Source organism: Mesoplodon bidens, assembly GCF_964165515.1.
Source record: "Mesoplodon bidens genome assembly, chromosome: 3".
Lineage (NCBI taxonomy): Eukaryota > Metazoa > Chordata > Mammalia > Artiodactyla > Ziphiidae > Mesoplodon > Mesoplodon bidens.
In genome coordinates, this window is record NC_138178.1 from 151,803,132 (window position 1) to 151,819,547 (window position 16,416).

The following is a 16,416-nucleotide window of genomic DNA, read 5'->3' on the forward strand; positions in this document are numbered from 1 at the left end:
GAATGCAAAGGTTGTCAATATTCCTAAGTAAAAATAACAATACTAGTAATAGTTAATGTTTATTTCACCCTTAATGTAAAACCCAACACTGTACTAGGATGTGCTTTACATCCACCATCTTATTTAATCCTCAACAACCCTCTGACGTAGGTCCTGTTACCTTAACGTTAAAGCCCAGTAACAGACTTAGAAACAACCAAGGGGGGGGGACTTCCCTGGTGGTGCAGTGGTTAAGAATCCGCCTGCCAATGCAGGGGACACGGGATCAATCCCTGGTCCTGGAAGATCCCACATGCAGCGGAGCAACTAAGGCCGTGCACCGCAACTACTGAGCCTGCGCTCTAGAGCTCATGAGCCACAACTACTGAAGCCCACGTGCCTAGAGCCCGTACTCCGCAACAAGAGAAGCCACCACAATGAGAAGCCCACACACCACAAGGAAGAGTGGCCCCCGCTCACCACAACTAGAGAAAGCCAGCACATAGCAACAGACCCAACACAGCAAAAAAATAAATAAATAAATAAATAAATAAATAAATAAATATTGTTTAAAAAAGAAAGAAAGAAACAACCAAGGGGACATATACATACCTTTCTATGTAAATACTTCCTAAAACACAAGTACTTTCAGGAAAGCAGCAAAGAATCATTGCAGAAGCAGATCACCAAGTGCAAATTAACATACAGGCTCTAGACAAGCGATGTTTTAAAAGTTCTCATTTCGGAGTGGTTTGTCCAGAAGTTGGAACATATTTTCCCAAGGAAATGATGTTATCACAGCAAAAGCATATTTACCCATGACGTGCCTAAAGTTGTAATAACATAAACCCAAACCATTTTGTGTACCAGTGTCTCTATGGAAAAATTTACTCTGAGTTTCCACTTGGATGTCTGTGGACACATTTCTCCTCCACTGGGGAGAAGGGGACCTCGTGCGAGAAACAGTAGGACCGTTCGAAATGTTCAAAGTTGGAATCAGCAATGGCTCCTGAGGCCTGTGGTGGGAGTTGCTGGAGGGAGGAGGATGGAAGAGTGAGTAGAACTGGGTACAGAGGGGACACAGGGGCAGGAGATCTTGGGTGAGGAACAGGAGGAAGCCTAAAAAGGTGAAGGGTGGGAGAGGAATTCCAGAGAGGGGAGGAGAAAGAAGTCACTAGCTCTAAAAACCCCCAGGGACTCTTCTCATGCCTCCGGAAGCTTTCTGTTCCCTGCCCATATTCTACTGCCTCCAAAATTTCACCTGCCTGCTTCCCTTTTTACTGCTAACGCTAGGGCTTCCTCCAGGACACTGAGATCAGCCCCGTAAGTTTTCTTGCCTTAGCTGCTCCTAACACAAGTGAATGGGCCTTTGGGTTTTTTAACTTTTATAAAGGAAAGAGCCCATCCTAGGCCCTCCAGAACTTTTCCTTTTTCACTTGGACCTGGAAGCGCAAGTATCGGCCTACAGATGCTTTGGATGGTTTTTTGGGGTCCATAAGGGGCTTAAATAAATTGCATAAGCGTTCCAGATGTAGCTCTCCAAGGCTGAGGCTTGGGAAAAGGGAAGAAGCCCTCTTCTCCTTTCTCTCCTTTTTGCCTCTGTGGTTCCCCTGTCCTCAAAGCAAAAGTGGAAAGGAGTGGGCAGTGCCCAGATCGAGGCTCGCTAGAGGGGAAGGGCTGTAAGACAGTGTGATCCTTGCATCGCTGCTGGGGTGTGTTCTCAAGTGGCACATCTCCATCAGGGGTGTAGGGACCACCTCGGCACCTAAGCCTCTCCTAGCACTTCCCACCCCACCTTCCTCTACTCACCAGTCAGTGTTTCCCTGACTTCTCTGGTGATATGAATCACCTGGGCACCTGGGGAGCTAAAAAAAGCCTGAGTTCTCAAGGCCTATCCCAGACCACTGAATCAGAATCTCCAAGTGAAGGGCCTGGAAAACTGTGTGATTGAAAAGCGAGCCCAGGTGATTCCCGTCAGGGATCTTTGGCAAACACTGCCTGATTAACCACCACACACGCGCACACTTTACTGGTCTTTAAAGGCTCCTACGACATTCTAAGCCCCTTTCTGCCTCAGAATCATTATATGGACATTTCTTCTCCGTGAAAGGCTCTTTCCTGTTCCCAGCTCTTGGCTAATGCCTGCTTCTCCAGACTTCATGACATGCCTGAAGCACGATTTCCTCAGAAAGGCCATTCTTGACCACTCTCCTCACCATGTACACAACTAATGGTTTTTATTTAGTTAGTTAAAATTTCATTTATTTATTTATTTAAAAATTTTTATTTATTTATTTTTGGCTGCGTGCGGGCTTTCTCTAGTTGTGGCGAGCGAGGGCTACTCTTCATTGCGGTGTGTGGGCTTCTCATTGTGGTGGCTTCTCTTGTTGCGGAGCACGGGCTCTAGACACGCGGGCTTCAGTAGTTGTGGCATGCGGGCTCAGTAGTTGTGGCATGGGAGCTCTAGAGTGCAGGCTCAGTAGTTGTGACGCACAGGCTTAGTTGCTCTGCGGCATGTGGGATCTTCCTGGACCAGGGCTCGAACCTGCCCTTGCGTTGGCAGATGGATTCTTAGGCACTGCGCCACCAGGGAAGCCCTATTTATTTATTTTTTGAAGAGGTTTTTTCTTTTGGCCGTGCAGCGTGACTTGGGGGATCTCTGTTCCCCGACCCAGGAGGGATTGATCCTGGGCCACGGCGGTAAAAGCCTGAATCCTAACCACTAGGCCACCAGGGAACTCCCTTTCTCCTCACCATCTAAATCAGGTTCCCTGTTTCATTCTCTCATAACACCTTGTGCTTTTTCTCCATAGCATTTATCACACGGTTTGTTTCTTATGGATTTGCCAAATGCCTACCTCCTCACTAGCACCAAGCACAGGAATGCTTAATAAGTATTTTTTGCTTGAGTGAGTAAATGGAAAAATAGTGTTGGGCGAAGGTACTAAAGGTTGGGTTGGATGCTGCTCAACAAATAAAGAACTGAGTATGAGAACTTGAATCTCCCAGGTAAAATTGTTACATGTCAGCTAAAGTCAAGGTAGATGGGCCCAACAAATAAGTGTATTAATGGGGCAGTGGGTGAGATTACTTCAAAAAATATTTATTAAGTACCTAGTATGTGCAAAATGCAATATTAGGAGCTATGGATACAACAGTGAATGAGACTGAAGCAGTCTCTGTCTTCATGGAGCGCACATTCTAGCAAGGATGACTGCTATTAAGCAACCAGTTACACGGTTCTATAAATTTTGTAAATCCGATGAAAGAATGACAAAGCTGTAAGAGCCTATAACAGGGAGACCTGGCATGGTCTGTAGGGCATCAGGCCAGTCATAGAACTTCTAAGGCAAGTGGCTGGGGAACCTGTGCCCGAAGAATCTAATATACTCTGTCCTATCTCTTGTCAAAGGTAGCACAAGGGGAGGTGCCTCTGTATATGGCTTCTCAACCTCAGCACAGTTGACACCTTGGACCAGAATATTCTTTGTTTTGGGGCACTTTCTAGCGCCCCGTAGGGAAGGCTTAGCACCATTCCTGGCCTCTACCCACTGGATGCCATAGGCCCCGCAGTTGTGGCAACCACAGATATCTCAACATCACCAAGTGTCCCCTGTGGGAGGGTGGGGGGAGGGAGCAAAATCTGCCCCCCTCCCTCCCCCAGTTGAGAATCACTGCTCTACATGAAACTTTTTTTTTAATGTCTTTACTTATGATTTATCCAAGTCAATACCAGGAACTTAATGTATTCATTCAGTAAGTATTTGTTGAATGCTTAGGCACTGGGGACACAGTAGTGATCAAAGCCCGTGCTTTCTTGAAGCTGTGTTCCAGTGGGGAGAGATGGACAATACATCTTAAAATATGTAACATTTCAGAAGTAGGGGATAGGTTGGTCGTAGAAGTTCTTTCTGATAAGACGACATTTACTTGAAAGAAGAAAGGGGATGAGTGGCAACACCAAAAGCAAGAGGCAGAGCCACTGCAGGGCTGCAGTTGACCTCACCTTTCTGTCTGCAGGTCTAACCAAGCTGCTTGTGTTTCAGAGCGTCCTCCACAGAAGGGCAGCTGGACGGACTCCAGAGCAGCCTTAACTCTGCAGCCTTTGTGCCCGTCACCAGCTCCACAGGTCAGTTCCGGGTGGGACAGCGGGCAGGGTCTGGGCCAGCAAGTTCTCTCCTGCCTCTGAAGAGAGCTCCAGCTCAGAGAACGAGGCATCCGGGCCTCTGGAGCACTGGCAAGTGGGCATTTGGTTACTGTCTTCTTCCAAATGACAACGACATTTTAGGATGAAATGGTTTTCCAGAACTAGTGTGGGGTAGGCGAAATTTCCCCGTCTGGTAGAATGTTATCAGATTTGCAACATTTAGTAAAAAGCCTGTATTTGATGGGTGTTTTACTGTTTCTGTGGTATTTCCACATGTAGTATCTCACACTAAATCCTCACCACAACCCCTTGAGGTATAACTTTGTCACCTCCACGTGCGGAAGCAGAAGCTCAGAAAGTCAAGGGGCCTATGGGAGACGATCCATGCTTGCAGAGCTGGAGCTGTGGTCTAATCTGCATCCTGTCATGCTAATGTCATAGTCTGTTGCCAGGTAGTTGCTGAGGACCTCAAGCCTCTCAACATAGAAGTCAGGCAGCATTGGTCCAGGGATAGTTTTCTGTGAGTAATAATTCATAAAAATACACTAATAGGTAATCAGAAGATTGAAAGCAAATCCACTTGGATTCAACTCAACAAGTGTTTATTTTTGAGCACCTCCTTGGAGAAAGTAACATCCTGGGCACTGGGGTGCGTAAAGGGTGAACTAGACAGTCCCTGCTGTCAGGGAACCTAGAGTCTCGGAGAGAGGGAGGTCAGCGGGAGCCTGCTGTGTGGGGTGGGGACGGATATCTGGCGCTGGGGATGCAGAGAATAACAATAGACAGCCTTGGCTGATTATCGCTGTGTGTCAGGCACACTTCTGAATGCTTTACATTTGTTCACAAAACATGCATATAACATAGGAGCTGTAGTCCTTGTTTTACGGCTGAAGAAATAAAGACACAGACAGATTATGAAACGTTATCTCAACTCTCACAGCTAGTGAATGGTGGAGCAGTATTTGAACCCAAGGGCCAACCTGGCCCCGGCTCTTTAGGGATTGGAGAGGACTTCCTAGAGGAAGAAGCATCTAAGCTGGGGTTTGACTGTAGACAGGTCAGCTGGGAGAAAGTGTGGGGTGGAAGGAGTTCCAGGAAGAGGGAACAATGTGGGCAAAGGCCAGTTGAGGGAAGGGGGCGGGTGGTGAAAAGGTGCTGTGTTCAGGGAGCCCTCGTGCTGAGGACTGGAGCCTGAGCCGGGAGTGGCAAGAGAATAGGCTGCAGAGGTAGCAAGGCCAGGCTGTGAGCCGGGGAGGGAACTTGTTCTTGAGAGCAGTAGGGAGCCTTCGAGGAGCTTAAGGGCAGGTGCAAGGGTGTGTGTGTGTGTGTGTGAGTGTGTGTGTGTGTGTGTGTGTGAGACGTAATACACCTTAAAATGATTACAAGATCGCTAAGGAGCCTGCTTAGTTTGACTGTATTATGGGGATAATTTCATGTACCTCATAGGCTTACTGTGAGGTTTCAAGGAAGCAGTAGACAGAGAAAGGCTCTATAACTGCACCCAAGTCAGGTAATAATATGAAAAGAGTATAAAGATTTTGTTTTCCACTTAAACTCTTCGAACCTGAATTCAAGAAATATCTGATGGGTATATAAACCCCCCTTTCCCCAAAAAAAGAATTACTAGAAGATAGTAGTTATTTTTAAGGAAGTTAAATTTCCACCTTGGAACTATTATGGCCTGAGAAGTGAGTGGCTAAGAGAACCATGGACTAGTTGGAAGGGTTTCCATGAGAGACAGCTTTTAGAGCCTCTGTAGCTCTTCAAATTTGCTGAGGCTGGAGGGGCTTACAAAGCTTAGGAGATCCAGGAAACCTGCGTTTTTCATTTGTGTGTCTAATTGATACATTAAGTATGGAATTGAAGTCTTTGCATGCACTCTGGGTGGGGAAGTTGGAAATTCGAGGGACAGCTGGGTCATACTTTCAGCATCTTGATCATGAATTAGTGTTTACCGACTGTTGACGGTACTTAGAAGTTTTTGTAACAGTTGTACTGAATTTGGCATCAGTATAAAACCACAGAGCAAGGAGAAGTTGGACGTCTCCCTGGCTTCTACTATCTATCTTTTCTCCCTGCTTCTACCTTAAGGTAAGTGCATTATTCTTCTCATCTTGTTTAGGTAGCCTGCTGTTTACTGCTGTTGTCTCCAAATGACTCTGGGCCTCTAAAGTCCTTTGAATTTGTTCCTCTTCTGTGACTTTCCTGGTGTTCCTGATCCTTAAAGAAATGCTGATGAACATGATGTAGCAAGCAAGGTTCAGGCATTTTCCATACTTCCCAATAAATGTTTTACCTTAGCAACATAATAATAACTAACCCTGTTAGAGTTATTTATAGAGCTAGTAAATAACTAGCACTTCAGTGTTTTACCCTCAAATTATCTGTTTTTCTTTATTACACGTAGATTTAAAGGTGTTATTCTAGGGGTTTAGAAGCATGTCCTTTAACAGGGAGAAGGTTAGGTTGCTATTAAAAACATTTTTCTTTAAACCCACAAGAAGGAAGAACAACCCCTATAATAAGTCAAAACGTTTACACATCTCTCTGAGAGCTGGGAAGTTTTGCGTGCATAGGAATCACTAAACTGACAATGAATGGTATTTAGCCCCTGTCTGGTCTGGTTAACTCAGTTATTGAGTCCGTGAATATAGCAAAAGTCTGCTTCATGACCCCTTGACCCTTCCTTAAGTCTAGCCCAACCAGGCCTTCAAGCTGTGCGACCTTGTTGGTCAGGTAGCCTGAATGAGATAGTGGTTCATCCCAGGGCGCTGTTGAAAAGCAGGTCAGTCCTTTCCCGCTGATGGTGGCCTAATGGCATTCTTGTTACTATGATCATTAAATGAGGTAGTGAATGTGAAAGCTCTTAGCAGAGTGCCTGGAATGCTCCATGAGTGTTAACTTTCCTTGACTTCCCTACCTCAGGCTATATATTCTGTGTTTGCTATAGAAGGGGAAGGTGTAGCCTCAGCAAATTTGGAAATTTGAGAAGGAAGCTGGGGTGAGGGCCTTTGGCCCAAAGCCAAAGCCATCGGCCTGCCTTCTTTATAACCATGGTGTTCTTCTTGAGGTCTGAAGTGGTGATGGTGAACTAAAATAGCAGAGAGCAACAGATTAGATAACTGGCATTTCTCTCATGCTGATTTGATGGTGTAAACTACCATTGTTGTAGGGCCTGAAGCCATACCAGCTGCCCTCATCCCAACCGCTTAGCTTACGCCTAAGCTTTTCCTGTCCTGGAGCCCAGCCTCTATATGGACTCCGCCCAACTTTTTTTTTTTTTTTTTTTTTTTTTTAAGCTCTTGTAGATCTATAGTTGGAGGAAGGGACCATACCACCTTTTGAACAGCAATGCTGGATTTCACTTACAAGGAGTGAGAAGCAGTGTCCCCCGTTAAGCATTTATCATTTCGGACCCCTGGTAAAATTCAGGGCAGCTTTATGCTCTTTGCATGGGGACAAGGCAGCAGCACATCAGTCTGCCTCTGCCTGCCCACTTCGTTGTCTCTAAGTGAGACAGCAAGAGGAAGGAGCTTATTTTAATATAAAGTAAACCCAGTGGAGCCCAAACCCTAAGGATCTAGAAATCACTTTGACTTTCAGATGAAATTATTTGCCTGGCAGCTCTCAGCAGAGTGACCTATTTTCACTATCAGATTCTTGTTCTTTTCACATGCATTGTATAGTTGTTGGAGATCCCGGGTGGATTTGGAGTATAATAAATTAATAATAAAAATAAACTCTTGAGATGCTTGCCCTAGTGTCTTATACCCTTTATTGCTCCCAGAACGTTCTTCTCTCCCCAGAGTCAAAGGGACAAGAATTTGGGTCTACTACCCACTTTTAATGCTGTTAGAAAGCAAGAGAGAGAGGATGGATTTGATGTTTGGCAGGAAATGGCGCGCCAGCATCGGGGAGAATGATGATCCCCTAAAGTCTAATTTTAGATTTGACCTCTTGTCCTTTCAGCCAAGATTAAATAAAGTGTTAAGTGGGGATTTTTTTTACATTTTTCAGGATCTTTGGATGCTCCCCAAGTTATTTTCGCCAGATCCAAACCCGTGCCCACACAATCTGGAGCCCTTGCTACAGTTATAGGACAGAGAAAATCTAAGTCGGTGAAGTCAGGGCCAATTTAAGGTAACAGTAAGAAATAAGAGCATTTTTTAAATTATAACTTGCTGACTTTACGCCACAGCAAGAGACTTAATAGCTGTCAAGAGAAGTGATATTTTCTCAAAATGACAAGGAAATTGGCATTTTATAAAACCAAAGCTCAGAAGGACTCGCCAAATCTGTGGGTCCAACTACTGCTAGCTTGCTTCTATGTTGACCTACCAGTAGGTGGCACTGTGGCAGTAAGAAATTTCCTTACTATTATGGAGGCACTTGATGAAAAGTATGGGGACATTCAGGCCAATCAGAGAAAGAAACTAAAGCCAAAATTGGGTTATTCACAGGTAAAATGTAACAGACTATACTGAAAAGCATGACATTTGAAGATCAAATTACAATAGCATCTAAAGAGAATGAATATTTTTTATTAAAGGTATTTATTATTAAAGAAGGCTTTTTAGACTACCGTTGGATAGTTTGTGAACTGGACTTTCAGCTAATGGGAGACAGGCAGGGAACACATTTTTTAAACTTTTTTTGTGAGATTGATTAAGCTTCTTTCTGAGTTACTCAATATAAGCATATACTATAATTGGCAGCAAAACGAACTATAAACCCCATCCTACCACTCATCCAAAAAAAAGCTCCTACATTAAAGAAATGGCCTGACTTGATCATGTGAGGCTGTACCCACACTTCATCAGTGCTACCCCCAGTATTTTGTTCCCAGCTATCGCCTTCAAAACTTTCCAGAAAATTCAATGAAACTGCAAAGTTTTGATGATTTCTTTCCTCTTTGCTCTACCCTACACACTAAAGCATTAATGGCACACCTGCTATGAGCTTAATACTCTTCTTACCTCTAGGGGAATATTTATAAACTTATTTGAGAAGCATTATTCATCAAACTACCCCAGGAGAGCAAAGGAGGGAGGAAAATTATTTACCCACCACAGGATTCATTTACATTGGATCAGAAAGCTTCAAATATCTTTCCCCAGCCCATCTAAACTCTTTCCAAAAAGGAATGAGAAGAGAGAAGGGAACACCAAATCCATGGCTTGGTCATCTACCTACCAAAATGTACCAGAGAAACTGAAAACAACCAGAGTTCCATTGGTAATACTTAACCAGTGGTCCTTTAATCCTGATACTAAGCAGCCTATCCAGTGATGTGTTCATCACTAATAACATATATTATAGAAAGCTAAAGCAAGAAGGTCAATATTTCCTTCAGGAGACTGGCAGCCAGAAGAATGAATATGACATCAAGCTCCAAACCAAACCAGCAGCCTGCCAAGAAGTACTAATGTCCATCGGTTTCCAGGACTGTGAGACTTGGACTTGCCTCAGTTGTAATATCACTTTCCTTGAACCTATTTCACTAGTATCCCTTACAATCCACCCAGAACATTACATGGCAAAATAGGATCATCAGCAAAAAAGCCTTGGGAAAGAGCCCATCTCTCAACACTTAAATCTGTGTTGCAAACACAGCCCCACTGAGCCTGAGCTGTACATTAAGATGGGGGATGCTGTACTGAGGTTGGTGAGACCACATGCCAAATGTGTGTGAACCCAGAGACAGTGGGTGCAGCATACTGCTGGGAGACTCCAGGGGCAGGCCTGGCAGATGGCAGATGGCAGTGGGCTGCCTCTCCTTGATCAGGGGAGTTAGGTAGTTTACAAAGTGAAGAGGCCAAACCCCAGAGTCCACAGCCCATCACCCAGCTGCATGCTTTATTTTTGTTTAAATGCAGTGTAGACAGAATCACTGCTTGGGCAGAGATCCCTTCATCCCCTCCACAGTCATGAATGAATGTCATCACCAGCTGTGACCGTCCTAGAACCTCTTCATATGCGGGTTTAGAGAGGCAGCCGGGTTAAATTCAAGGATTTGACATGTGTTTGCCTAGCATGTTATATATAAGACTGACAAAGCATCAGTTGTTCTTTTTTTTTTTTTTTTTTTTTGCGGTACGCGGGCCTCTCACTGCTGTGGCCTCTCCCGTTGCGGAGCACAGGCTCCGGACACACAGGCTCCGCGGCCATGGCTCGCGGGCCCAGCCGCTCCGCGGCATGTGGGATCTTCCGGGATAGGGGCACGAACCCGTGTCCCCTGCATCGGCAGGCGGACTCTCAACCACTGCGCCACCAGGGAAGCCCGCATCAGTTGTTCTTATCAAAGAAAGAGAGAGAGGTGCTGAAGGATACTGGGGACTCAAGGCTATTTAAGACCCCCACTCTGCTGCCCCAGGCAAGTGTCATGTTTAAATATATGCATTATTCTGTGTCTTCTTGGATTCTTTATTGTCAATTTGACATCCATTCATCCCAGAGTCAATTATATTAACTATATTTTCTGTATTCTTGATGCCTTGGCATTTGGGGACCTTACAGCCTGCCCCTGCCAGGCGAGCTAATTCCTAAAGATAATGACAACTTGCCCACAAGCATGCCTTTCACACACAAACCAGCCAATCCCGCATTTATATCCCCGACCACCTCCTTATCTAACTCTCACATGGCAAGTCAAAATTTCCCTTGCCCTAAATCACTCCAGGGCCAGGAGCCAGGCAACTAGAGACCGCCCCTATAGCCCAAAGCCCGCCAGAATTACTTCAACTAGCCAGTCTTAAGCTGTTTACCCTGCCCTGCCTAGCCTTTCCCAAGGAAACCCTAAATAAGGCTCTGGCCTAGACTTTCCCCTCACTCCTGTCTTCTGTCTCCTGAGCACGCTGGTGTTTGCCCCTGTGACCCTGCGTGGCGTGCAGTGACCCCCTCTCTGGGACCTGCAAGTAAAATCAACTTCTTCCTGCCAGGCCTCGTTCTTACATCCTCCTTGGCCGTGCGGACCTTAGCACACCCTACCCGACATGTACGTTCTTAGAACAGACATCAGCAGGAAGAATAACTTTGATTTGTAGTACAAGGAACCAGGAAAAAATCTGAATCAATTAGGTTTGTATCACCCAGTTCTAAGCAACTGGTCACAGTACTTACTTCATTATAGGCTGTATTGCACAAGTGATGTTTTAACAGTATGTGTTTTGCTAGTCTCAGTCTGGCTGCAGCCACACAAGAAGGATGTGGATCCCTCTACATGGCAAGATCGCCTGGCTGCCAGCCACTGAAATTTCATGCCTTCCTGTCCTGAGGCCTCTTTCATTTCATTTAGTAACTCTTTCTGCATTCAGCAACAAAACTCAAACATAGCTGAACAACCTGGTTGGAAATGGGGGAGGAAACAGCCTGGATTTCAGTTTGGGGGGGGGGGGGAAAGGTGGGTACTTCTAAGAACCCACCCAAAGGGAGTTCATTTGCCTTAAAGAAAACCAGGGAACTCTATTTCTGAAACAGATTAAGAAATGGACTACTGAGATAACATCTGAAAATTGATATTGTCTCTTGCTGAGCTGGCAAAGCCCCAAGAGAGGAGTGATGATTCTTCAATTGTTAACAATTACTACTTTGTTACAAAGAGACAAGGGAAGTGCATTGGCTCCTTTCTCAACTTACGTTTACGTTACAGAAGCACACATGCCTCCTGGAAAAAATGCCTGGCACCATGCATTGTTAGAGTCTTACCTACCACTGCATCTTGTAGCAGATTTGTGCTGTCCTGTGTAATATCCATTCACTTTGAGTGGAAAAAGATCCTGTTTATTCTTGTAGTCCTGAATTGGGCAAGTAACCAGTATAACGTTGGCTTACTCTGGGAGTCTTTATACTTATCACTACAAGTTATCAATCTATACTCTGTGGTTATTCATCCCATGAACCCACACATCGTGCTTCTAGCTTCAATGAGATGCTTGTTATAGAGACATACCTTTGCTTTACCATCCTTTTATCCGTAGGACATAATTGCCCCTAAAAGTTCTAAAGAAAGAAAACAGCATGCTAAGCCATGCCTGTCTTTGGAAAAAGCAAGTTTTGCCCATGGAAATATTTACAGCTCTGCTTGCCTGATCTGTAGAATTTGAACTGGGTCGCAGAGTGTAGGTAGGTAATGCAGGGCGTGGAGAAAGGTGACTTGCAGTATATTGCCCTGTCAGCATGATTGGCATTGGTATTTATTCTGTATTCTTTCAAGTTATGATTATAAGGCAAAAGACTCAGATTCTCTTAAGTCCCCAGAATGAAGAGCATCACTAGTAAAACAACAGTCTCCTATAGTTCTTTGTTCTTGCCTTTTGGATATGCAAGTATGTCCATTTAGGGCTTCTGTAAGTATCAAGGAACCCTCTTCTCTTGAAACCTAAACCCAGGATAACTAGTTATGTGATACCAGAAAGGAGCAGCTTGAATGTGTGGAATGTCCCTTTAGCTACATCAATAAAACATAGCACGTATCCCCAGTATAAAATGGGGATATACCTGGGAAAGCCAACCTGGTTGTAAGAGGGTGTGAAGAGAAAAGTCAGCTGGTTAGAAGGTGCTGTTTTAGTGTTACTTGTTTGTTGGTTGGTTTTTGTTATTGGGTAGACGAATCACTCTTCTTTTTATATCAGCTGGACTGAAACGTGACTTTGAGGTTTTTCCCCCCTGCCATTCACTTCTAATTTGCTTCCCAGGGAAATTAAGACATGTGACAAGTCCAAAATGAAGATATTTTGGAATTTGACAAGCTATTTTTTAGTTTCTTCATGGCTGAGCTGCAAATTTTATTAGATAATGATTTGTTTATAGTTACTCATCAGCCACTGTAATGTGCAATTTTGTGAAATGTGACTTCTCTCAGGCCTTCTATTTTATATTTACTCCTCCCTTCTACTGTTCTCCAGTGTAAGTCACCATCATGCATGGTACATGTTCTTACCCTCCTCTTTTTATGCAGAGGATTTGGGTTGTTTACAATAGCCTTTTGATTGTTGAGACGAGAGATACCCTCAGTTTACCTCTGTTACCGAAAGTTACATAAGCACAGGGAAGAACCAGACCTCATGAAAACCTGCAACATTACCTGGGACAGTTAGCAGCTATAGTGGCTAAACAGTGAGTCTGTTAGTCCATCCTATGACCAGTTCCTCGGCAACTGGCTTCCATTGTTCCCAGGTTAACAGCTCTGCCATACTCATGGCTCGACCTCTCTCTGTGAGATTCTTTCTCTCCCCACTTTCCGCATTCAGCTTTAAAAGACAGAATCAAAATATTTGCCATTCATTCATCCAGCAAAGTGTCACTGGTGTGCAGAACAAAAGGTAGGCGGCTGCTGCCTTCCAGATGCCAGGCTGCTTCTACCGTTAGCACGATTATGTGATGAAAAGCTGCCAACGTATGCATTTCTGGCAGTTTTCTTCAGGTGAGACTGTAGCTAGGCAGGTACAGTATAGACTTTTCATCTCTAGCAGAGTCTTAAAATATAAAACCATGTGCAATAAAATAATAAAATATAAAGGGAAATCAAGGCCGAAAAAAGATATTTCAAAATTTTCAAATATAAGACCAAAGAAAATTACTATAATTGAGGTTAAATTTGGTTCTGAATCTCCTAACAACCAGGACAAAAAGGGAAGTGTGATAAATAAAAGTATATAGTTCTCATTATAAAGAAGGAAGAAATACTCTGGGGGGAAATTAAGCTTTTTCCTAGCTCTTACTCCAAAAGAAGTATTTTCACACTTTAGGTAGAGGACACTGAATGAAGTAATAGTGTCCTCAGCGACCTAACATAACAGAAGTAGGTCGTCTTTCTTGGCATGACCAACATGAAGGCAAAATATTTCAGTGCAAATCAATGAAGACGGTTTTGTGAAGGACAAAACTAACATAACCTTACTTTCTTTGTGGTCCAGCATAATCCAAGGGTAAGATAATTGGTTATTTAGAGGACTGGATGGATTGCATGTGCCTTAGACAACCCGAAAATACAACTTCTCTCAATTGATTGCTTAGTAAGAGCTCGTGCTCTTAGGCAAAAGCCCGGACACCTAGTCTTCTACTTTACTGGTTGAAGATGCATCTGTATGCTTTGGGAAGCAGGTGACACAGGTAACATCTTGTGAAAACTGTCTAAGCTAAGCGATATTCTCACCCCATCGTACGGCATATTTCTTCTCTGTGCCTTTATTTGTATGTAGAGTTTCCTGTGCCTGCACACCACTGCCTCCTCTCGCCCATTCGCATGCCTAGTCTGATAGAGACACTTTCTGACTGTGCTCCAATGAAATTCTGATTACCTCTACTGTGACACTTAAAACACTCTAGTATCCTTAGGGATTACTTGACTGTTTCCCCCATTAGACTGTAATTCCCTGGAAGGCAAGGGTCAGCTGTGATTTGACTCTGAAACCCCAAGGCTTAGCATAGTGCCCAGCCCATAGTAGGGACTTAAGAAATTCAGATCGAATAGATGTATGAGTGGATTTTCATATTTCTGTCTTTGTGTATTCTTTGGCCATATCTGGAATACCTATCCACATATTCAAATGCTTCTTATCCTTTAAGGATCCAGTTAAGTTTTGTCCCCTCCAGTAATCCTTACTCACATAATTCCATGTATCTTGCCATTTTTTAAATCCCTAGAGCACTTACATTTTATATCACAACGGTCAGCACTTCGCTGTATTTTGTCATCTTTTATCACTACTTACTTCTAGGGTGAACTGTCTCTTCAGTGTGACCAGAAACTCCTTGAAGGCAGGATTACGTTCTGTAAATTTCTTAAATGCCTAGCAACATCTAAAATACCTCATTACTTTGTAATACCCGCCCTTAAGAAAAAAATACATGACACACATAAAATTTTTCTGGAAAATAGTTTATTCCCTCTATTCTTCTGGCTTCAAGTAAAATGCTTAACCTCAGAAGATGAAATCTTTCAATGAAAATTTCACAAATAATGCATGTTATTATTAAATAATCTTCAAAATTAGAATTACCTACCTTATAAATTACCTAGTATTTCTAACCTATTTCTGGCAACATTTTAAAACTACTTCCTATAAAATAAAGAATGACTGGTCATTACCCTTCAGATAACAACCTCATACACATTCATAACCTTGATATATTCTGTTACAGTGAAGAATTCAAGATAAAGATGTTCTATTTTAGACCACATCCAAGGATCTCATTATAAGGGAACAAAGTTAAAATGAGGTTTAGTTTTTGGAAAACATTATCCTTCAGCTTTTTTTCCCTCTATACCAATTAACTGGGGCACTTTAACTTTATCACACAGATTAGGTTTTGCTTTTCAAAACTGAACTGTCTTTTTTATTCTCTCCCGAACTCTCCATGAATTCTTCAGGCTCCTCTTAAATTGTACAGTACCTGAAACTGGACACTGTACCCTAATATTAGAGCTCTGCCTAGTGTTGATTATAGTTTAAAATCTATCATTATGGTTCTGGAGTCATATGTTACACTTTTTATTTGTTTGTACTATGTTCTCGAAAACAAAACTAAAGTCCTCTCAGCCCTTATTACCTTTCACCTTCCTTCCTTCAAGTTCAGTGCCATATGGTAGTATCACTGTCATCATCAGTAACAATACCTAACTTTTGTAAGAATTCCAGTGTAAACTAGAAAGAGCATAGCTCTGAAGTTAGAGTGACCTGTCTGGGCTCCACCACTTCCCAGCTGTCAACCATGGGCTAATCACATAACCTCTTTGAGTGTCAGTTTTCTCATCTGTACAATAAGCATAAAAACGTCAATCCTGCAGGACTGATGTAAAGATTATAGATTGCCTCAACAACAAAAACCAATCAACCTGATTTAAAAATGGGCAAAGGACTGGAATAGACATTTCTCCAAAGATATACAAATGGCCAATAAGCACATGGAAAGATGCTCAACATCACTAATCATAAAAGAAATACAAATCAAAATCATAATGAGATAACACCTTATACTAATTAGGGTGGCTACTATTTTAAAAAAAGCAGAAAATAACTAGTTTTGGCAAGGATATGGAGAAATGGAACTCTTATGTGTACCACTGGTGAGAGGGTAAAATGGTACAGCCTCTTATGGTGGTTCCTAAAAAAAATTTTAAACAGAATTACCATGCAATTCAGCAATTTTACTTCTGTGTATGTACTCAAAAGAACTGAAAGCAAGGTCTTGAACAGATATTTGTACTCCCATACTCATAGCAGCAGCATTCACAATAGCTGAAAGGTAGAAACAACCCAAGTATCCATCAATAGTTGAATGGATAAACA

General features: G+C 43.1%; 1 protein-coding gene across 10 annotated transcripts in view; it reads left to right on the forward strand.

The window, feature by feature from the left end:
- Window positions 1-16,416, forward strand: part of TTLL5 (tubulin tyrosine ligase like 5) — a 310,875-nt gene that overhangs the window by 251,622 nt on the left and 42,837 nt on the right. For 9 of the 10 annotated variants that reach the window (XM_081229115.1, XM_081229113.1, XM_081229116.1 and 6 more), the window contains one exon: window positions 4,026-4,108. In XM_081229115.1, the coding sequence (XP_081085241.1) occupies window positions 4,026-4,108 (83 nt within the window). Of the gene's footprint in view, window positions 1-4,025; window positions 4,109-8,143; window positions 8,305-16,416 lie in introns of those variants that run through there. The other variant, XM_081229114.1, reaches the window with a different exon arrangement.